Source organism: Carcharodon carcharias, chromosome 6, assembly GCF_017639515.1.
Source record: "Carcharodon carcharias isolate sCarCar2 chromosome 6, sCarCar2.pri, whole genome shotgun sequence".
NCBI lineage: Eukaryota > Metazoa > Chordata > Chondrichthyes > Lamniformes > Lamnidae > Carcharodon > Carcharodon carcharias.
The window spans coordinates 80,910,075-80,933,107 of record NC_054472.1 but is presented as its reverse complement, the minus strand read 5'-3'; the positions used below and the strand labels follow the sequence as shown (position 1 = coordinate 80,933,107).

Sequence of the window (23,033 nt, the reverse complement as noted above, 5' to 3'; positions counted from 1 at the left end):
TTGGGAGGCAGTAGTAGCTTTGGTCAGCACCAATGCCCTTCAGAAGAGGACAGCACCCAGTGCCGCAAGAAGATGAATAATCTCCACCGTTCCGCCACTCCTCTCACACACTCACAAACCCATCAGACATTTACAGGGATCTCACTCACTGTCAGTTCAAGGGACATCCCCATCACTCTCTCATACACACCCGTCCCGTCTATGGGACCACTCCCACCCACACATGCCAGGCGTACTTATCATCTGGCCTGACAGGCGTCCTGCTTAAATCTCCCCATCTCTATTTGTGCAGGACAAGCTGGCACACAAGAAGAGGGAGAGGTCGCAGATGGGTGGAGGAGTGCCTGAAATCAAGATCCTCACTGACTTTGAAAACAGAGCTATCCAGCTGGCCGGCAAGGATCTGGACCGGTCCTGTGCTGACGGTGAAGTTGGCAGTGCTCTACCAAGTGAGGATGCGGCAGTACAACATCCATCAGACAAGCATACTATGATTGATGTGTCCTGTCTTACAGGCCATTGCCATGCACTAATTATCTCCCCTTGCTTCCGCAAGCACTTCTGGGAAATAGCCAACGGAGGGCCTCCAGTCAAGTCCCAAACAAATCTCTGAAGAGGAAGGTAGCATCCTTGAAGACCCATCAGAACACTCACATGGACCCTCCACCAGTGCAGAGATAAACACCTTGGTGGGACCTAGCTTTAGAATAGCCTTGGGATCACAATCTGTGTGCATATCGCACTGTCTGATCCACAGCAGGCGGTGGCGGGGATTTCCCAGGTGTCCGGCACTCAGAGGATTGCTGGAGGCCAGAAGTTCGCTGAGTCTGAGTCAGATGATAAGCCTCTGGACGCGGTCATGAGCTGCAAAGGCAAGCTCACAAAAATCAAGAAGGAATGTCCGCTGCACTCCTCAGATTGCAAGGCACGATGGAGGAGTCCATCCACCTTCAGTCTGAGGAGATAGTGCCAGCATGCCAACGCACCAAGGTCACTACTGGTAGGATGGCAGCCGCCATGAAGACCTTGGTCCAGGATGTCGCTCCTGCACTGTTGCGCAGGCTCAACTCCATTGCTGATGCCATAGTTGGCCTCCAACAGTGTACACAGCTCTAGCTGCAATGAGGGCCTCCTGAGTGCGCCTGCCTAGTCTGGCCTGTGCAAGGCCTCATCCCTATTGGCGCCCTCCTCATCTGAGGAGACCTCCAGCTCCCCCAACTCCTTCTCAGCCAGCTCCTTTCCCCATTGCAGAGCCAGGTTGTAAAGGATGCAGCAGGCAATGACGATGTGTGACATCCTCTGTGGACTATACTGCAGGGCTCCACCAGACCAGTCCAGGCACCGGAACCTCATTTTCAGCATCCTGATGGTCTGCTCCATCAAGTTGCGAGTTACAGCATGAGCCTCGTTACACCTTCATTCTGCTGCACTCTGAGACCGCCGCACAGTTGTCACCAGCCATGCTTGCTGCAGGTAGCCCTTGTCCCTGAGGAGCCATCCCTGCAGCTTCTGTGGACTCTGGAAGACGTCAGGGACCTGTGACCGACTGAGGATGTAGGAGCCATGCATGGTCCCTGGAAACTGTGCACAGACCTGCAGGATGCATTTGTGGTGGGTCGCACACCAGCTGCACATACAATGAATGGAAGCCTTTGCAGTTGACATAGTTGATTGCGTGTTGTGACAGAGACCTGAGCTCATGTGAGTGCAGTTGATGGCACCCTGCACTGGTGGGAAACCCAAGATTTGGACAAATCCAATCGCTCTTACATCCTGGCTGCTCTGGTCCTGGGTGAAATGTACAAAGTTGTGTGCCCCCGCAAAGATGGCATCCATGATCTCATGGAAGCATTTGTGGGTGGAGGCTTGTGATATCCCACAGAGGTCACCTGTGGAGCCCTGAAAGGATCCACTCATGTAAAAGTTGCACGTCACTGTCACTTTCATGGCCACTGGCAGTGGATGCCCTCCATTTCCCCATGGCGCCAAATCCTGCAGCAAGTATTAGATGTGACCAATCAGTTCCCTGGACATGTGCAGTCTTCGGTGTCACTGGTTCTCGGTCATCTTCAGGAATGAAAGGCGGCATCTATAGACCCTGGGTGTCGCTAAGCACCAACCAGCGGTGGCTCAGTGTGGCTGTTCCGCAGTGTGTACGGGAGCCCCAGCCACCCCTTCTTCCTGAGGGTGCTGCTCTTCCCCCTGCGCAGCCAGGCGCCTCAGTCACTCTCTCACCATCAACTTCACTCTCTGTACACCACGAGGCATACAGCAGTTTTCCAGGCTCCATGATCATGATGTTCTCCTGCAGGATGAAAGAGAGAGACAAGTGAGTTAGCATGGGTGTGCTAAGAACGTGTCCTGGTTAAGTGTGAAAGCCTCTTAACGCATCGCGAAGAGCACTGGCCACCACTTGGATGGCCAGAGATTAGTATGCTGCATGGCTGCCCAATACCCCACCCACCTCTGCCCCTTTTCACTTGACTGATTGGCAGCAGCTTTGCCCATTGCACCGCATGCCGTGCTCTCAGCTCAGGCGCAGGCATCCCCCTAACCCACACTGCAAGGTAACACTGTTAGCTCGAACCATGGGGGGAGACTGGTTCAAACCGGGATGCTGACATTGCAAGGGGCTGTGAGCGCCTCTGCCAGTGACTGCTCCGTGGCCAGCTTTAGCTAGGAGATTGCACAACGTGCGCAGTCGTCCAACTGTTATGCAGTCCACTAAATTACTCTTTACTTTGCAGTCTGTGCTCGAGGTGTGAAGAGCTCTGGAGCATTTGGTGGCACTTTGATGCCTCTGCGTTGCTTGAATGGGCAGATAAGCTAGAAGCTCGAGTCCAATCATATCAGTGACTGCGCTTGAACTGTGTCAGTTGCAGAGGAATGGTCACTTTTTATCAGGTGTCCTTAATGTGTGGCTGCTTCCCTCACCCACCCTACCCCCCACCCTTGAATGCTTGTGTGCTACATTCAACCGCAGGGCAGCCTGTTTTCCCCCCCCAAGTCACCTCAACCGCAGCACTGCCCTTGCCCCCCACCCCCCCACCAACGCGCCCCATGCTTGAAGTCCAGTAGGTGACTTTGGTGAGCGCTGTGCAGCGTTGCTGGGCACTCACTTCCGAGTTATCCTCAAAGTGCAGCCTGCCAAGTTCAACGCCTTTTATATGTTGTTGTAAAACACATCAGTGTGCTTTCTTGCCAACCTTTGATTAAACTTTCTGCTTTGGGGCAAAGTTCATTCTGCTGTCCTCTTTCCCCCATCCACAATAATCCCGCAAGACATTATTAGTGCAAATGAAAGCACAGAAAGTTGGAGACAATCTTATGGTTAGGACGTAAGAGCCAAGAGTAGGAATAAAATAAATGTTCTTTGATTGGCAGGATGTGACAAGCATTTTTCCCAGGGATCGGTACTGGGGCTTCAGCTTTTCAGCATACATATTCATGACCTGGATGAAAGATAGAGAGTTGTATATCTTGATGTACAGATTATAGTAAATCAGATGGCATAGCGAGTTGTGGAGATGGAAGCAACAAGTTCGAAGAAACATTGACAGACTAAGTGAGTGGACAAAATTACGGCAGATAGTATTTACTATTGGGGAAATGTGAGATCATCCACTTTGGATCAGAGAAAAATATATAGAAATATTCTCTTTATGGTGAGAGACTAGAGTTAGAAATTCATCTGCCCTTATTTCTGTACAGATTGGCCATGATTCATGACATGCTTGTGCATGTTCAGATCGAGGCAGGTAGGGCACAAAATTAGTCTACACACCTCATCTGAATGATTTCTTCATAGGAATCTATACCTCCGCCCCTGGTCTTCTCTTCACAATGTTGCTGGTGTGATCTGCATTGAGCAGGTGGCATTTTCACACTGAGAACACCTTCAGTTACGTGATGTGGCACTGTTACCATATTAAATGATATAGATTCAGAACAGATCTAGCAATTCAAAAATGGAAATTCATGAAACGTTATGGCCATCAGCAACAGCACAAGTATACATTAACTGAAACGTCATGATTTGGCATATCTGTCACTTTACAATTACCATCAAGCCAGGTATCAACAATGCTTCAATGAGGTGTGTAGAAGAGTATACTCGGAGCAGCAGCAGGCATATCTAACAATGAGGTGCGAGCCTGCTGAAGCTACAGCACAAGACTATGGGTGGAATTTTCTGTGCCCGCTGGCACTGGGCATGCCCGGCGGTGTGAACAGACAACATGGCGAGAAGACCAAAAATCGGTTTCACAACATTGTGAAACCAATTTGCAATCATACGCTCAGCCCATCGATGGCAGGCTGTGTTTCCCGCCATCGGACATCAGGAAGCTCATTGTAATACATCTGCATATATAAGGCTAGCCCACAGGACTCATCCTCAGCGCTGGATCTTCTGCCCATCACGACAACGTGTTTCACAACTGTACATAAGTGACATGCACCTAGCAAGCTGCACTTGCTTTGGACTTTGAAGTTTGTTTGCCTACCTTGCTTTGGGTAGCACTCGCAGTCATCAGCGCTAGATTTCACAGACAGCACCACAGCACTTTTAGGGGGGCTGACAGGTAGGTCTCTACTTATCAGACCAGCTTTGTATGCCTGCAGGGCTAGGGCGTGCTTGGTGAAGGGGGAGAAATAGCCTCAGGCAAGGGAAGAGGCTGCAGAGTGAGGGCTGTACTGAGGAAAGGATTGTGTGGGGATACAAGTTGATCTGTGCAAGTGTCCTCAAGCTGGTGAGGGCTGAGGAGGCAGTCTCCAGAGGAGATGAGTCCTGATGGAGATGTGAGGATGTGTGTGAGAGAGTGAGTGGTAATGTCTCTTGAGCTGGCAGTGAGTGAGATGCCAATGAATGTGTGAAAGGCTTGAGTGTGTGAGTTTAAAGTGATGAGATGGTTGCCTTACCCTGGCGGCATGGATGAGATCGTTCATCCTCTATCTACATTAGATGGTCAACTTCTTCTGTACAGCATTGGCACTGATCACCACCGCCATTAGCTACCAAGCCAGAGTGGCAATGTTGCTGCCCTTCCTGCGGCCAGAGCGGGGGTAGAGGACATCATGGCAGGCACCCACAGCGTTCAAAAGGCACTTAAGGAATGCATCACTAAACCTGGGGGCTGCAGTCTTCTTGCCTTTCGGGGCCATGTTTTAATTGCAGCAGTCCTGGGCTGGAAGCACTGAGGGGTATGCACGCGGCTGGACTTCAAATATGGCGCCCGGCATGATGAAGTGGTGAGGTAATGGCATAGCAGGCGATTTGGAGCCTGTCCGCCATCAAAACGGCGTGTTTCCTGGGAATGCATAATTAATGTGGCGGGTTTGAGATGATACAGCATGAGAAGCTGCTATTGCGGCCAGCGGGTAAGATGTCATTTTACCATTTCTGCACTTTGTGCAAATCTGGGATGATTCCGCTCTACATGTATACTAAACAGCGAAAGCAGCATGTTATAGATAGATCTAAACAATCCCACAACCAGCAGATCAGGTCAGCTCTGCAACCTGACCATATTTACCATGAATGGTGATGAATAATTAAATAGCTGATGGAAGGAGGAGGTGCCAGAAACATCTCGATCTTCAATGATGGCGGAACTCAGCATGTGAGTGGAAAAGACAAGGCTGTTGAGCTCGCTGCCATCTATAGCCAGAAATATCACAGGATGATCCATCTCACCCCCTCTTGACGTGACCACTGTCATAGAATCCAATCATCAGTCGGTTTGATTCACCTCATGTAGTTTAAAGAAATAGCTCAGTGCACTTGTTATAGTAAAGGCTATGGGCAATGTGCTGGCTGTAATCTTGAAGAATTGTGTACGCTGGTTGAAATCATTCCTTTCACAAAGATGGTTGTGGTTGTTAGAGGTGAATCCTCTTAGTCCCAGGACATCGCTGCACAATTTCCTCAGTGTGCTTAGGCCCACCCATCTTCAGCTGCTTCATCAATGATCTTCCTTCCATTGTAAGATCAGAAGTGGGGATATTCACTGATGATTGCACAATGTTCTGTGCAGAATAACTCAGCTCCTGACTTCCCAAAGCCTACCCACCATCTACAAGCCACAAGTCAGGAGTGCGATGGGATATTCTGCACTTGCCTGGATGAGTGCAGCTCCAACAACAAGAAGCTTGACACCATCCAGGAACCGCCCCCCTCCCCCCACCTCCCCAATCAGAAGACCCCATGCAAGGGTTGCACAGGAATTACCCGGGAAGTTTAAACTTCCTTTGGGCAATTACCCTATACCTGGAACCCTCCAAAACACTGATTCAATTTGGAGACTTTGGATTGTTCCAACTCTCTTAGCAGAATAGTTACCCAGGAGAATTTAGAAGAATTAAAACCATTTGTAACTCTTGGGAAACTGTGGTACTGACCACCATCCCTGCTATTGAAGGACACAACAGCACTGCAACTTCCAGCAACCTTACTTTAGAAATCCAAATGATGCAGTGCACCTCAGTGGGCTCCAGGAAAGCCAATGCTTCCGCTATTCTGATTCTTAAAGCACCAGGGATCATTAGTTCAAGAATTTTGCCCATTTTCCCACAAATTTTTAACATGCTAAGAGTTATAGCTAATAATCACAGACGTAAGTTCAGCATTTAACTAAAAAATTATTGATAAGTAAATCTATTGGGCAAGGTTGGTGAAAATATCAGCAATAAAACCAGTTTTTCACAATTCATCATTCATTGGCAAGAATGAAAGGGGGTGACAAATAAATTCCGCCTTGCCCAGCTCGACTTCCCTACACGCTCCTCCCCCTTGCCCCACCACCCCCCAACACTACAGGGTTCCCCTAGCTCCTCTCCACCCTGTTCCTCTATTTCCCCAGCAACTCTATCCACCCATTCTTGTCTTCCCCTGGCTTAGTTACTCACCCTTCCCCCAGTTCCCGCTCTCCTCTTAAGCCCACCCAGTTCCTAAGTCCTGCCAATGTCGTAAACAGCACTTGATGGGAGGGGAAAAGCACAGCAAAACCTCAGGCAGTGAGGAGAGAGAGTATTTGGGGTGGGAGCAGGGCAGCTTGGGATTGAGGGGCACAAGGTGAGGTGCCTTGGAAGCCGGAAGGGGTGTGGTGAGGTGCCATGGAGGCAGGGAAGAGGAGCCAGGCTATGGAACTAAACTAGTCTGATCGCAATCTTGGTGTCATATTTGACCCCAAGGTAAGCTTTTGGCCCATATCCGTGTCATCAATAACACTGCCTTTTTCCACCTCCTCAACATCACCGACTTTGCACTTGTCTCAACTTACGTGCTTCTGAAACTCTCATTCATGCCTTTGTTACATACAGTTGGCAATTCCAATGCACTGCTGGCTTGTCTCCCACATTCTACACTTAATAAATTTGAGGTCTACAAATCTCTACTGCCCATGTCTTAACTCATACTAAGTCTGGTTCATCCCTGTCTCGCTGAATTACATTGGCTCCCAGTCAAGCAAAATTGTGATTTTAAAATTCTCATCCTTGTTTCAAATCCCTCTATGACCTCATCCCTTCCTATATCTATAATATCCTCCAGCCTCACAACTCTTGAGCATCCTCAATTTTAATTACTCCACCATTGGTGGCTTCAGCTAGGCCCTAAGCTCTGGCATTCCCTCACCTCCCCACTTCTCCATCTCAGTTTTCCCTTTAAGACACTCCTTAAAACCTTTTTTTTGACCATTCGATCTAAAGTCGCCTTATGTGACTGAGTGTCATATTTCGTTGTATAATGCTCCTACGAAGCAACTTGGGATGTTTTATTACATAAAAGGTGCAAGACAGATATAAGTTATTGTTGTGTCATTGGCAGATTTTAAAATTTGTATCCTCAAGTCCAAGACATTAACGTCTATCAATAATGACAGTGATCCTTATACTTAACCCTGGGGGACTGTACATTTCCTCCCTGTCTGAGAAACAGCCATTTACCACTACTTTTGGTTTTCTACCCCTTAGCTAATTTTGCATCCGTGATGCCACTGCTCCTTTTATCCATCGTCTTCAATTCTGCTGACAAGCTTAATATGCTACTTCACCAACCACTTTTTGAAATTCCACATTCACATCAACTTCACTACCCACATCCACCCTGTCTGTTACCTTGTCAAAAAACTAAATCAAGTTAATAAAATACGGTTTGTCCTTAATAAATCCATGCTGCCTCTTTATTAGTCGATGTTTGCCCGGGTGGCTATTAATTTTATCTCAGATTATTGTTTATAAAAGTTTCCCCATCACAGTGTTAAACTGACTAACCTGTAATTGCTAGGTTTATCTTCACGGAATCACAAAAGGAGGGCAGAAGGAAGACATTCGGCTCATCAAGTCTGTACTAGCTCGCTGAAAGAGTTGTCTATCTAATCCCACTCCCTGCCTTATCCCCATAAGCTTGCACATTCATTCTTTTCAGAGAGCAGTCCAATTCCCTTTAGAATACCTCAATCGAACCTGCATCCACCACCCTTTCAGGAAGTTTGTTTCAAACTCTAACCACATTTCTCACATAATTTCTACTCCTTGCCCATTATTTTGAATCTGTGCCCTCTAGTTCTTGATATAATCTTGAGAGGGAACAGTTTCTCAATATTTACACCCCAGAATCTTGAAAACCTCTATCAAGTCTCCTCTCAGCCTTCTTTTCTCCAGGAAAAACAGACCCAATCTCTTCAACCTATCCACAAAGCTACAGTTGTTTATTCCTGGAATCATTCTCGTGAATCTCCTCTGTACTCTTTCCAATGCCTTTACATCTTTTCTCAAGTATGGCACCCAGAACTGGACATAGCAATCCAGATGAGTAATGTCTTATACAAGCTTAACATGACCTTCTTACTCTTGTGCTCAATGCCCCTATTAATAAAATCAAGGATATCATATGCTTTATTAACTTCTCTCCTTGACCTTGCTTGCAATACTATCTCTTTGAAGGTAGCCCATTGTTCAGCCACTGTCTTTTCTTCCAGCATTTGATTCCAGCTCACTCAACTCAGATGCATTCTCATCCCATCGAAGTTGACTTTCCCCCCAAATCTCCATGGCTGACCCAAACCTTATTTTTTTTATTGGTTCATGGGATGTGGGTGTCACTGGCTGGGCATTTATTGCCCTAATTATCCTTGAGAACTGAGTGGCTTGCTAGGCGGTTTCAGAGGGCCTGGAGTCACATATCAGCCAGACCAGGTAAGGACAGCAGATTTTCTTCCCTAAAGTGAACCAGATGGGTTTTAATGACAATCAACAATGGTTTCATGATCATCATTAGATTTTTTTTTAAATCGAATTCAACTTTCACCATCTGCTGTGGTGGGATTTGAACCCGGGTTCCTAGAGAATTACCCAAGGTACTTGGAGTACTAGTCTGGTGACAGTACCACTATGCCACCACCTCCCCATTATATCAGTGATACAATGCTAACTGTCCCCTAAATGCTCTCCCACTGTTATTTCATCCACTTGGGCCAACTCATTTCCCAGAGCCAGGTCCAACAATGTCGGCCCTCTTGTTGGAACGGAAACATACTGCTGCAGAAAATGATCATGAACACACTTCAGGAACTCTCACGCTTCTTGTCCCTTTGCACTATTCTATACCAGTCAATATTTGGAGAATTGAAGTCCCCCATTATAATTACTCTATAATTCATGCACCTCTCTCTAATTTCATTGCAAATTTGTTTCTCTACATCCCTTCAAAAGTTGATGGTCTACATACTACACTGATCAACGTGATGGCACCTTTATCATTCTGTACCTCTGGCCAGAGGGATTCCATCTTTGACCCCTATGGAACATCCTCTCTCTCCAGTACTGTAATACCATCTTTAATCAATACTGCCACTCCACCCCCTCCTCCCCCACCACACCCCACACCTTTTCTTCCTTTCCTGTCTCTCCTAAATATCTTGTACCCAGGAATATTTAACACCCAGTCCTGCCCTTCTTTGAGCCAGGTCTCTGTTGTAGCAATAATTATCATAGTCCATTTGTCAACCCGTCACTATAGTTCACCAATCTTATTTGCCACACTCTGTGAATTCACATAAATGCACATTAATCCTGATTTAGGCTTTTTTAACTTTCCTCCTTGTTCTGACCCCATCTAATGACTTACTATAGCCTACTCCAATTCTATCAAATTCTCCAAGTATTCTATTTGGCTTGATACTACTCTCTGATATATCCTCCTTATCAATTAATACTTCTCTACTTCCCACTGCCAGTTTTTCTCCTCTCCTCTCTGAATTTCCCCTCAGGTCCCCATCCATCTGCCAAGTTTAAACCCTCCCCAACAGCACTAGCAAATGTCCCTGCGAGGACATTAGTCCCAGTCCTGTTAAGGTATAACTGACTTTCTTATACATGTCCCACCTGCCCCAGAACTGATCCCAATGCCTCAGAAATCTAAAGCCCTCCCTCCTACACCATTTCTCCAGCCATGTATTGAGCTGTTTGATTTTTCTATTCTTATCTGCACTAGCACATGGCACTGGGAGTAATCCGGAAATTACTACACTTAAGGTCCTGCTTTTCAATTTCCTTCCTAACTCCTTAAAACCTGCTTTCATGACCTTGTTCCTGCCTATGTCATTGGTCCCAATGTGGACCACGACCTCTATCTGCTCGCCTTCCCCTAAAAGAATGCCCTGCAGCCACTCTGTAACATCCTTGACCCTAGCACCAGGGAAGCAACATACCATCCTGGAGTCAAGTCCATGGCTGCAGAAATGCCTGTCTGCTCCTGTGACTATGGAATCCCCTACAACTATAGCACTTCCACTCTTCCTCCTCCCTTCCTGTGCAGCTGAGTCACCCATGGTATTACGAACTTGGCTCTTGCTATAGCCCTCTGAGGAACAATCTCGCTCACCAGTATACAAAATGGAAAAGCGGTTAAGGAGCGAGATAGCCTTGGGGATTCCTGTACTACCTGCCTGTTTCTCTTAGATACTCTGGTGGTCACCTTTCTGCCTGTGTACTTCTTAGCTGCGGTGTGACCACCTCAACCTTTATATAAAATGTTTGGGTCACTCACCAATTGCCCTCTTCTCTCCCTCTTGCGACTTTTTACGAAGTCTCGCTGCTCTCTCCCCCTCGCGTTCTTTCTTACTGCCCTGTTTTGAATAACATTTTCATTCCCCTCGTCCTCTGGTATTATCTCTGTATCTAAGGAAGATTGAAAGATTGTGGCTAACACCTTCACGATGTTTACCTCTACTTCCCTCAACAACCTAGGATTCATCCCATCCAGACCAGGTGGCTTATCCACAATAAGTACCTCCTCCATATCTATTTTTATCTCATCCACTATCCTGACAACCTGATTGTTTACTATATCTTTGACAAAGTCCTGTTCCTTGCTAAACACCAATCCAAAGTACCCATTTCGTACTTCAACCATACCTTCTGCCTCCTCTAACTGATCTCTATTTCAGTCCCTAGTTAGTCTAACTGCACCTCTGATAACCCTTTCACTATTAATATGCCTATAGAAGATCATAACCACCGCGCGCCCCCCCACCCCCAAAAGCCATTCTCTCTTTCTTGTACTTCGGTATTTTCATAATCAAGACTGTTACCCCTCCTTTTTTTCCTTCCCTGTCTTTCCTGAATAACTTGTAGCAAGGAATATTAAGCATCCAATATTCCCTTTTGTTTGAGCCAGTTCTCAGTTATCGCCTCTACATCTGTTACGATCCTTGTATGGACTGATAATTTTTAAAAGAACTTTGAACTTCCAGTTAATAGCTGAAATAACGACCTTTCAATACTTTTACTTTAACAACAGGCTAAAAGTAAAAGCATTATTGACCAATAGGTAACTTATACTTTAAACCACAGATTACTCCCTTCTTATTTTTAGCCCAACCAAAAGAAACACACTTCATGGGTATACTTTACACTGTCCTTTACGGAGAAATTCAATTTTACCAGAATCAATTAAGTGATTCTTAGCTTCCGAGGCTTTATTCCTGTTCTTTTCTTTCTCCAGCCTGGTAACTTGCAATCTTAGAACTGTCTTTCACAGTGAGGTTTTCTTTTCCTGGAGAATCTCCCTCTAGCCCAAGCTGGGCAACTCTTCCAGCCTCGTTTTAACTCCCTGCAAATTTGATCTTGTCGATCTGAACGCAAGCTTCTACCCACATTCCTGTGCAGCAAACCATAGAGACCTTTTTGGCCTCTAGGTGCTCCCTCTTTCCTGGATCCAAACGTATTCAAAACACTGCCTGTGATATTGTAGGAAAACCTGTAACCTGATCTTTACATTGGCCCCCTCCGCATCCTTTCCATGGCAATGTGAATCACATGCACCTTGTATCCAGGTGGAAATGCTAATTAGCTATCCTTGAGAGCCCAACTCTTTTATCTTGGGGCCAAAACATAAGAATATAACATAAGAACAGGAGTAGGCAATTCAGCCCCTCGAGCCTGCCCCGCCATTCAATACAATCATGGCTGATCTCATTTCGGCCTCAACTCCAATTTCCCACCCTCTCCCCATAACCTTTCAACCTGTTACTAATTAAACATTTATCTATCTCCTCCTTAAATTTATTCAACGTCCCAACATCCACTGAGGTAGTTAATTCCACAGATTCACAACCCTTTGAGAAAAGTAATTCCTCCTCATCTCTGATCTAAATCTACCACCCCTTAGCCTAAAACTATGGCCTTACGTTCGAGAATGCCCCACAAGGGAAAACATCTTACTTTGTCTATCCCCTTTAGCATCTTAAATACCTCAATTAGATCTCTCATTCTTCTAAAACTAGCGCGTATAGGCCTAAACTGCTCAATCTCTCCTCATAAAACAAGCCCTGCATCTCTGGAATCAATCTAGTGAACCTCCTCTGAAACACCTCCAATGCAACTACATCCTTCCCCAAGTAAGGGGACCAAAACTGTGCACAGTACTCTAGGTGCGGTCTCAACAATGCCTTGTACAGTTGCAACAACACTTCCCTATTTTTATACTCTATTCCTTTAGCAATAAATGCTAAAATTCCATTTGCCTTCCTTATTGCCTGCTGTACCTGCATACTAGCTTTCAGCAATTCATGCACAAGGACAACCAGATCCCAATGCACTGAAGCATTCTGAAGTTTCTCTCCATTTAACTAATAAGTCATCCTTTTATTTTTCCTACCAAAATGGATAACCTCACACTTATCCACGTTAATCTCCATCTGCCAAATTTTGACCCATTAACCTAACCTGTCTATATCCATTTGTAAATTTCTTACTTCTTCACTGCAACTTACTTTCCCGCCTATTTTGGTGTCATCTGCAAATTTAGCCACAGTACCTTATATCCCTGAATCCAAGTCATTAATATAGATTGTAAATAGTTGGAGCCCAAGGACCGAACCCCGTGGCACCCCACTAGTTACAGCTTGCCATCCAGAAAAAGACCCATTTATCCCGACTCTCTGCTTTCTGTTGGTTAGCCAATCCTCTATCCAAGCTAATATATTACCCCTAACTCAGAGTGATATTATCTAGTGTATTAATCTTTTGGCACCTTATCAAAGGCCTCCTGGAAGTCCAGATATATTACATCTACAGGATCCCCATTATCCACTTTGCTTGAAACATCTCCAAAGAACTCTAGCAAATTAGTCAAACACGATTTACTCTTCATAAAACCATGCTGACTCTGATAAACCATGCTGACTCTGAAAAGGGACAGTTTAAAGCATAACTGTTTATAACATGACGTTCTCAACACAAAAATAAAAATACCTGGAAAAACTCAGCAGGTCTGGCAGCATCTGCGGAGAGGAACACAGTTAACGTTTTGAGTCCATAAGACTCTTCAACAGAACTAAGTAAAATTAGAAAAAAGGTGAAATATAAGCTGGTTTGGGTGGGGTGGTGGCTGCAGAGCTGGATAGAGGGCCAGTGATAGATGGAGATAGCCAAAAGATGTCATAGACAAAAGGACAAAGAGGTGTTGAAGGTGGTGATGTTATCTAAGGAATCTGCTAATTAAGGGTAGAAAGCAGGACAAGCAAGGTACAGATAGCCCTAGTGGGGGTGGGGTGAAGAGAAGGGATTGAAATAGGCTAAAAGGTAGAGATAAAACAATGGGTGGAAATACATTTAAAAATAATGGAAATAGGTGGGACATTCTCAACACTTTTCAGGGACTCTGGAGTCTCCACTGTTAACACACAGGTTGCTGCCATTTTCTCCAAGTGTAAACCTCACACCTTCTTTGCAGTAAAACAATCTAAGCCTTTGCTTGATCCCAACAATCAAACCACCTAGGCTTACTTTCAGGCAGACTTCAGAACAGATCACTCCTTTTATTTCACCCTAAGTTTAAAGATACAGTCCCAAAACATAATCCTTCTAATGGTATCACATCATATTCCCTCCTACAGCTCACCAACCTTATTAACCACACTGTGCATTTACATACATGCATTCCAACCATTTTCATTTTCTATGATCCCTACCTAATTCTATATTATTTCTAATTCTGTCTTCCCCAGTTTTCTGTGAGCCTTGCTTCTACTTTTTAATGCTACATCTTGATGCCCAACCCTCTGCCAAATTAGGTTAACTCCACAATTAGCCTGACTGGGTGGATAATGGTCCCAAGTCTATTCAGGTGTGACCTGTCCATCCTGCCACAGTACTCAACTCTATTTCCCAGAAATCTGAAGCCTTCCCTCCCACACCATAGCATAGTGGTTTTATCACTGGACTGGTAATCCAGAGACCTAGTGTAATGTCCTGGGTTCAAATTCCACTGTAGCAGATGGTGGAATTTGAAATCAATAACAATCTAGAATTAAAAGTCTAATGGTGTTGATTTTGATTGTTGTAAAAACCTATCTGGTTCACTTTCGGGAAGGAAATCTGGCCTATATTTGACTCCAGACCCACAGATTCTTAAATGTCTGCTGAAGAAGGGCAATTAGGGATGGGTAATAAATGCTGACCGAACCATCCCATGAACGAATATGAAAAAAGACACTAACCTGCTATATTCTCCAATTTCTACTCTCGCAAAGGCATGGCATTGGGAGTAATCAGATTATTACCTTTTTAGATTCTGCTTTTAAACTTCCTCCCGACTTCCTTAAACTCCTCCCTACATTGTTGGTTCTGACACGGATTGTAATTTCTGGCCCTACTCCCTGGAAAATATTCTCCAGCCTCTCCATTATAATCCTTACCCTGGCACAAGGGAGGCAACATACCTTACAGGTCTCAAGTCAACTGTGACAAAAATGCCTGTCTGTCCCCCGACTATTGGATCCCAATTACTACCGTATCCTTACAATTTGCTGTACTGTCCACTGAGCTTTGCCTCATGTTGGCAGTCTAGGGACTGCATTCCTTCGAGGTGTTGACACCATTGCCAATATTCAATGCTGATTATTGATTTGAGAGTCACACCCCTGGAGGATTCTTGCGCTATTTGCCTCTTCCTACCCTTGGTGGCAATGCACTTGCTATTCTGAACTCTCTCTGGCTGTGGGGTGATCACCTCCTGGAACCTATGATCAAGGAATTTTAGTACAGTATCCAGTATTTTATAGGCCACTAGATGAGACCATTGAACTTTCTTCTCCATTGTAGCTATGCCCTGAACACTGAACACCTGGCATTGACCTCATCTTTGATATCTTCCCTTTGGCAGCAAAGTTGTGGACTTGGAGGTGGGGGAAATAAAAATCTTGCAATTTTTACATTCTGTCACCACTTCACAGTGCAAATTTTATGCCCAAGTGAAACAAAATGTCCAAAGTGATGAAAAGCTACTGAAAGTCAAGGAGGGTGAGAGATGAGCCAGGATTTTGTGCAGAATGTGGTGGAGTTTTGGTTGAGTTGAAGTTTATGTAGGGTGGCTAGGGCATTGGGAAAGTCAAATCTAGAGGTGCCAATATTTCTATCAAGAGGAAGCAATGTGTGGAGACCAGGTATTTTTCCATGGGAAACCTTAGCCATCAATCTCACACCATTACATGACCAGTTACATAACATAATTGCTATAGTCTATATCGCAATACAAAGCCTGTACCTATAAAGCTAATATCTGCAAATTGTGTGTATGTATTTACTTTGTTTTTTTTTCAGAAGTTAAAAATATGTGCAATTGCATTTTAATAGGTGACCATAAAGAAGAAAAGGAAACTGAAGGTGAAGTGGTAGATGAAGTTTCAAAAATTCAGAAAAAACCTGATGATAATTTGAGTGGAAAACTGATTCAAGAAGAGGAAAGAGAAGAAGGATCCATATCCCTAAAAATCTATTGGCTTTATGCCCGTGCCATTGGCCATTCCTTTTTGTTTTTTTTAATTTTTGCTGTAATAATGAAACAAAGCTTTCTGGTAGCTGTTGATTTCTGGCTAGCTGATTGGTCATCTGCAGGGAACCATTCGGAGACGACTGCAACTCAGGTCTATTATGAAAAGCTTTTTGTCTTTTTTCCAAAAGTTCTTTTGTTACCCTTGATCTATCACTAAATTTAGACCAGAATTAACACTTACACGTGTTGCTAAATAAACAGTCATATCCTTTCACTAAATCACCTTTATTCTTTTGTGTTTCTTGCATATCCTTAGAATGAAAATGATGTGGAAAGTGGCTTTTTGAATTGTTACCTCTATGGATACATCGGGCTGGCTTGTGCTGGAGTCTTATTTGCATTGTTCAGTTCCTTTGCACATGTCATTTCAGGTTTGTGCATTCTTACATTGACAGTTGAACTTAGCACGATTAATTTAACTAAACAAGCGTGTATATATTTCTTTTCTGTTCTTTAGAATTGTTCTAATTTAATGTAATATATGTGCATTCAAGGTTCATAATGGTTTTCTTATTCCCTCCTATATGAAGGTATCCGTGCTTCAAAATATCTCTTCACAAATATGCTGCAAAACGTTACAACCCTTCCATTAAGATTCTTTGAAACCACACCTGTTGGAAGAATTCTAAACAGGTATGAATCTTGAAAAGTTACATTAATTATATAGGTCACTTCCAAATAATCATCTTTTGCTAAATTATTATTGTATAGCGTGACAGACAGTGCAGCATTAGAAAGCTGTAATTATAGAGGAAAGTGAGACTGATGTATGAATAGCTAACCAGAAATGTAGGCTACGTCAGAATTTAAAATACACAGCCGTAAGTAACCCAGCATAATTGCTATTACCAAGGAGGAACATAATGTGATTGTTTGCTCAAAATTCAACACTGCTTTTTCATTCCAAAATGTACTTTCAGTGGGTTTTGAACTTGCTAATATATTTTTTATACATTAAAGGTATACACTGTGATCTTAATAGGCTGTGTGAAAGCTTAGAGCTCTTCTTAGTATACTTCTTGTACTCAGAACAAATGCTTGATCACAATCTGTGGAAAAAGAATTCCCTAATTTCCAGTGCAATTCGTGAAGTAACCCCTGTTGCAGAAACAACTTGTTAATTACCTGCCAGGTGGACCAAAATAGAAATAACAACCATGCTGATGGTACAGTAGCCGTGGTGGAATGATCAAAATCGTGAATGCTTAAGAGGCCAGTATTGGCGGAGGTCTGGGGCAGGGTGGTGGGTGTGGGTGAAAAAAAAAGTAGAGGAAACAGATCATCTACAATTAGAACAACATTCTGGATTACTGCAAAATGCAAATCAAGTACACTGAGAGACTTTGATGGCTTAAGTAAACATCAGTGTACTCATTAATTGGATCCTTTTTTATTTCCAGATTTTCATCCGATTTCAAGACCATAGATGATCAAATTCCCTCAAACCTGGAGCGCCTATTGTGGCACATTATGATGTGTTTAAGTGCCATTGTGATCAATATTATCGTGACTCCGTTTTTTCTTCTTCCAGTGATTCCCTTACTTGTTCTCTACTATTTTCTTCAAATGTATTTCAGAGCATCCTCCAGGTAATCTTCTTGCAACTATCCTACACATTGCGTGATTTGCAATATCTATGTTTAACCTTTTTGTTTTTTTAAGTTAATTAGTTTATTTTTCCTTTGCTTTATAGAATCGGCAGCAGTCATTTCTGCAAGTTCTGAAAAGCATCATGTCAATAGCCTCATATCTTTCATTTAATGTATCCTGCTTAACCTAGGCCAGAATTTTCATGTTGGCATGCGGGGGGCAGGCCCCGCACACTGACATGTACAATGACGTGCGGTGACATCGGACGAGCGTCCTGACGTCACCGCACACCATCACGATATTTAGTGGGCAGGCGCGCAATGTCCGCAGATGTGCACCCGCCATTAACTAATCACCCAGTTAAGGCCCTTGAGGCAGCAATTGACTGCAATGTTTTGGGACCTGTGCGATCTTCAGGACGTCACATGGGCACAACAGGCAGGCGGGTAGGAGACATTTGTACAAACCTCATCCACGGGTGGGATAAGAAGGGTGAGTGGGGTCGCAAATGTTATCTTTCAGGTATTTAAGTGTGAAAGTTACTGATAGTTGCCTGTGTGAGCAGGAATACTTCAAAACTCATACCAGCTGCTTGGACAGGAGTAAAAGCCTTCAAGTCAGGACTCTACAGTAAAGAGTATTTTTGGGGCCTGCAGCTTTCTGGAAGCCTTCCCTTAGCCTGGGAATGGGAGTTGCGCTCTCCACTGGAGGCACCTCCTCTGAGGGGGAAGGGAGGGCCAGAAGGGGGAGGAAGCCAGGTGTCCACATTCAGCCTGCAGGGGAATCACCATTGGGAGGAGAGGCGCAGGCACAAGGAGTGCAGGGCCAACAGGAAGTCCAAGGCGGAAGGGGCCTTAGAAGACATCACTATCCTGCTGCCAGGGTTTACAGGTGACAAAGCAACTACTTCAATATGTCTGAGGTGCAATGCCGAAAGAGGCTCCATCTCTTAAGGGAGACAGTCACCTCCATTTTTCAGATGATAGGCCCTAAGATCTCCGCAAACTGTGTGGTTGGACACCCCATGCCAGTGACGCTAAAGGTCACAGCTGCCCTCAACTTCTATGCATCCGGCTCTTTCCAGAGGTCAGTGGTTGATCTCTGCGGAGTCTCCCAATCAGCTTGTCAAGCGGGTGACAGACGCTTTGTTCAGGCATGCAATGACATTCATTCACTTCCGCTGGGACGAGGCCAGCCAAACACAGCGAGCCAGAGGCTTCGCGGCCAATGCTGGCTTCCCCCACGTCCAGGGTGCAATAGACTGTACACATGTGGCCATCAGGGCGCCAGCAGGTGAGCCCGGTGCCTTCATCAACAAGAAGGGATTCCACTCCATGAATGTGCAGATAGTGTGTGATCACAGGATGCTGATCCTACAAGTCTGTGCAAGGTACCCAGGCAGCTCCCATGATGCTTACACACTTAGACGCTCCCAGGTGCCGAGGCTCTTCAGTGCTCCAGCCCGGCTTGATGGCTGCTGGGTGACAAGGGCTAACCCCTCAGAAGGTGGCTCATGACGCCTCTCCGCCATCCAAGAACAGAAGCTGAGCAGCGGTACAATAGGAGCCACATGCCTCCACAAGGGCTGTGGTGAAGAGAACCATCTTTCATTTAATGTATCCTGCTTAACCTAGGCCAGAATTTTCATTTTGGCGTGCGGGGGCAGGCCCCGCACACTGACATGTACAATGACGTGTGGTGACATCAGACGAGCGTCCTGACGTCACCGCACACCATCACGATATTTAGTGGGCAGGCGCGCAATGTCCACAGATGGGCACCCGCCATTAATTAATCACCCAGTTAAGGCCCTTGAGGCAGCAATTGACTGCAATTTTTTGGGACCTGTGCGATCTTCAGGACGTCACATGGGCACAACGGGCAGGCGGGTAGGAAACATTTGTACAAACCTCATCCACGGGTAGGATAAGAAGGGCGAGTGGGGTCGCGAATGTTATCTTTCAGGTATTTAAGTGTGAAAGTTACTGATAGTTGCCTGTGTGAGCAGGAATACTTCAAAACTCATACCAGCTGCTTGGACAGGAGTAAAAGCCTTCAAGTCAGGACTCTACAGTCTGTATTCTCAAGATGTGCTTCCGATGCCTGGACCCTTCAGGGGATGCCCTCCAATACCACCCCCCCAGATCGTGCTGATAGTGGTTACATGCTGTGCTCGCCACAATCTGGCACTGGAAAAGGGCAACACAGTGGACAAGGAAGACATAGACGCAGTTGCTCCAGATGCACACGATGAGTCCAGCAGTGGGTCCGAGGATGAGCATGCACAGCCAGCAAAGCCCACATCCCCTGAATGAATAAAAAAATGATATATCCACCTGAGGAAGAAGGATTCAAGGAACAGGATAAACCAACCACAGTTAACCAGGGAAGTTAAGGATAATATCAAATTAAAAGAAAAGACATACAATGTGGCAAAGATTAGTGGTGAGCCAGAGGATTGGGAAAGTTTTAAAAACCAACAAAAGATGACCAAAAAAAGATAAAGAGGGAGAAAATAGACTTTGAGGGTAAGCTAGCAAGTAGTATAAAATGGACAGCAAGAGTTTCTTTAAATATATAAAAAGAAAGAGAGAGACCAAAGTGAACATTGGCTCCTTACAGAATGAGGGTGAGTAAATAATAATGGGGAACCAGGAAATGGCAGAGTTGAATAAATATTTTGCCTCAGTCTTCACATTAGAAGACACTAATAGCATTTCAGTACTAAATAATCAAGGGGCAAAAGAGGGGGAGTATATAAATAAAATAACTATCACTAGAGAAAAATTACTTAGCAAACTAATGAGGCTAAAGGCCGATACGTCCCCTGGACTTGATGGGTTGCATTCTTGGATATAAAAGGAAGTAGCTAAAGAGATAGTGGATGCACCAGTAGTAATCGTCCAAGAATCCTTAGATTCTGGAAGAGTCCCAGAGGGTTGGAAAACTGCCAATGTAACACCCTTATTCAAAAATGGAAGGAGACAAAAAACAGGTAACTATAGGCCAGTTAGCTTAACATCTGTCATTGGAAAACGTTAGATTCTATTATAAAGGATGTAATAGCAGAGCATTTAGAATTACATAATCTAATCAAACAAAGTCAACATGGCTTCATGAAGGGGAAATCATGCCCAACAAATTTATTAGAATTCTTTTAGGAGGCAACAAGCAGGAGAGATAAAGAGAAGGGTTTTTCTTATGAGGAGAGGTTGAGTCAGTTGGGCCTGTACTCATTGGAGTTTAGAAGAATGAGACCTCATTGAAACATATAAGATTCTTAGGACGCTTGACAGGGTGAGTGCTGAGAGGTTGATTCCCCTTGTGGGAGAGTCTAGGACCAGAGGGCATAATCTCAGAGTAAGGGAGTACCCATTTAAAACGGAGATGAGGAGGAACTTCTTCTCTCAGAAGGTAGTTAATCTGTGGAATTCTTTGCCATAGAAGGCTTTAAAAGCTTGGATGTTGAATATATTCAAGGTGGAGATAGACAGATTTTTAATCAGTAAGGGAACCAAGGGTTATGGGCAGAAGGCAGGAAAGTGGAATTGAGGATTATCAGATCAGTCATGATCTCATTGAATGGCAGATCAGACTTGATGTGCTAAATGGCCTCCTTCCATTCCCATATCTTATGGTCTTATACCTGTGAAATTAAAATGCAGTTCAGTTCATTTTACACTTAGGAATTTCAGGAATTTTCCCCAAGCAATGACTGGGCATGTTGCTATGATCTTAAATGGCAGTCCTGTTTCATTTTAATCTAACTTGGGTTGTAAACAATCAAGAATGTAAGGTAGTTTGTGATATATTTTTTAAAGTTAAAACTGTCTTGAGCTTTTTTGATTAAGGTTGGAGTTTCAAAACAAACTGGTAGATGAGAAGGAGAAATTTGTAAAACAATTACTCACAATTATTTGATTGTCTGCACTTGTTAGAATCTGTCTTGTGTAATTTGATGACTGCAGTCACAATCTGAGGGTTACTGGTACAATAATAAAAGTACACAGATGAATCCAATAGTGTGCATAGCAAAATCTCCAAATAGCAATGTTGCACAAGCCTTTTGATGATGGAACAGTTGTCACTACTTTTGATATGTAATGAAAGCTTTCTTTTTTAACTTTTCCTTTTGTTCTCTTCTAATTTTATTCCATCCTTCCTGTCCTGAAAGTGATGATTTACCGTGTATATCGTCCAGTTAGCCTTTAGTATAAACTTGAACAAGGAGTTCTGACGGGCAATTCAACCGTACATTGAAAGACTCGTCACATTTCTAAGTGATTCTGACCTCATACTCATGCATTTTCCAGCAGGAATCGCTGTATTGCAATCAGTAATAATAACCTCAACTGAATTTTTCGTCATACTCCCTTATGATTAGCCAGGAATGTGGTCAAGGGTGACACTCGCTTTACAATTGGTAGATACTTCTATTAACACTGGCATACACATTTCAGTCAATTTCTCAATTGGGATGAACCTTTGCTGCCAATAAGATGCGTTCGAAAGGCAGCAGCACTGGTACAGTTAGTTGATTAATCTCTAATAGTCAGTTTCTGAGTTAGATGTCAGCCTTGGCTCTGTGATAGTACTCTTGTCTCTGATTGTGTGTTTGTCCCACTTGAAAGACGTGCACATTATCCAGGCTGCCACATCAGTGGAATACTACAATGTCAGGAGTACTGTCTTTCAGATAAGATGTACAAATTGACTGTTGTGTTTCCTTATATTATGATGTGATTACACTCAGAAGCCCTTGACGATGTTTTGAGGTCATGATAAATGCTAGATAAGCACAAGTTCTTTCTTACTACAGGAACAGAATTGTGGCAGCACCATTCCTACCATCCTCCACCCCAAAATTCTGCCAACACAGTTTTTCCATCCCCTCTCCCTCCATTTCTGGTAGCTGTCCCCTTTCCCTGGTTCCAGCACCACAATCCCTGTACCCTGAGAGCGGACAGCCGTTACTGCGAAAGGAGTGGTGGCTAACCATTGTGTAGTAGCTTCTGGTGGTTGGTACTAGTGATGCTTGGCTGGCCGCAGGCTGGTTTGCTGGCTCCTTGTGCACAACTCACTTGCTGAAATTTGGCTGACCAACTAC

General features: G+C 44.4%; 1 protein-coding gene across 1 annotated transcript in view; it reads left to right on the top strand.

Annotated features, from left to right (window-relative positions):
* LOC121279142 (ATP-binding cassette sub-family C member 9-like) overlaps positions 1–23,033 on the top strand; it is a 292,247-nt gene that overhangs the window by 234,599 nt on the left and 34,615 nt on the right. Inside the window, exons 20-23 of the mRNA XM_041190116.1 lie at positions 16,138–16,427; positions 16,593–16,707; positions 16,867–16,969; positions 17,737–17,925. Coding sequence (XP_041046050.1) covers positions 16,138–16,427; positions 16,593–16,707; positions 16,867–16,969; positions 17,737–17,925 — 697 coding nt within the window. The remainder of the gene's footprint in view (positions 1–16,137; positions 16,428–16,592; positions 16,708–16,866; positions 16,970–17,736; positions 17,926–23,033) is intronic.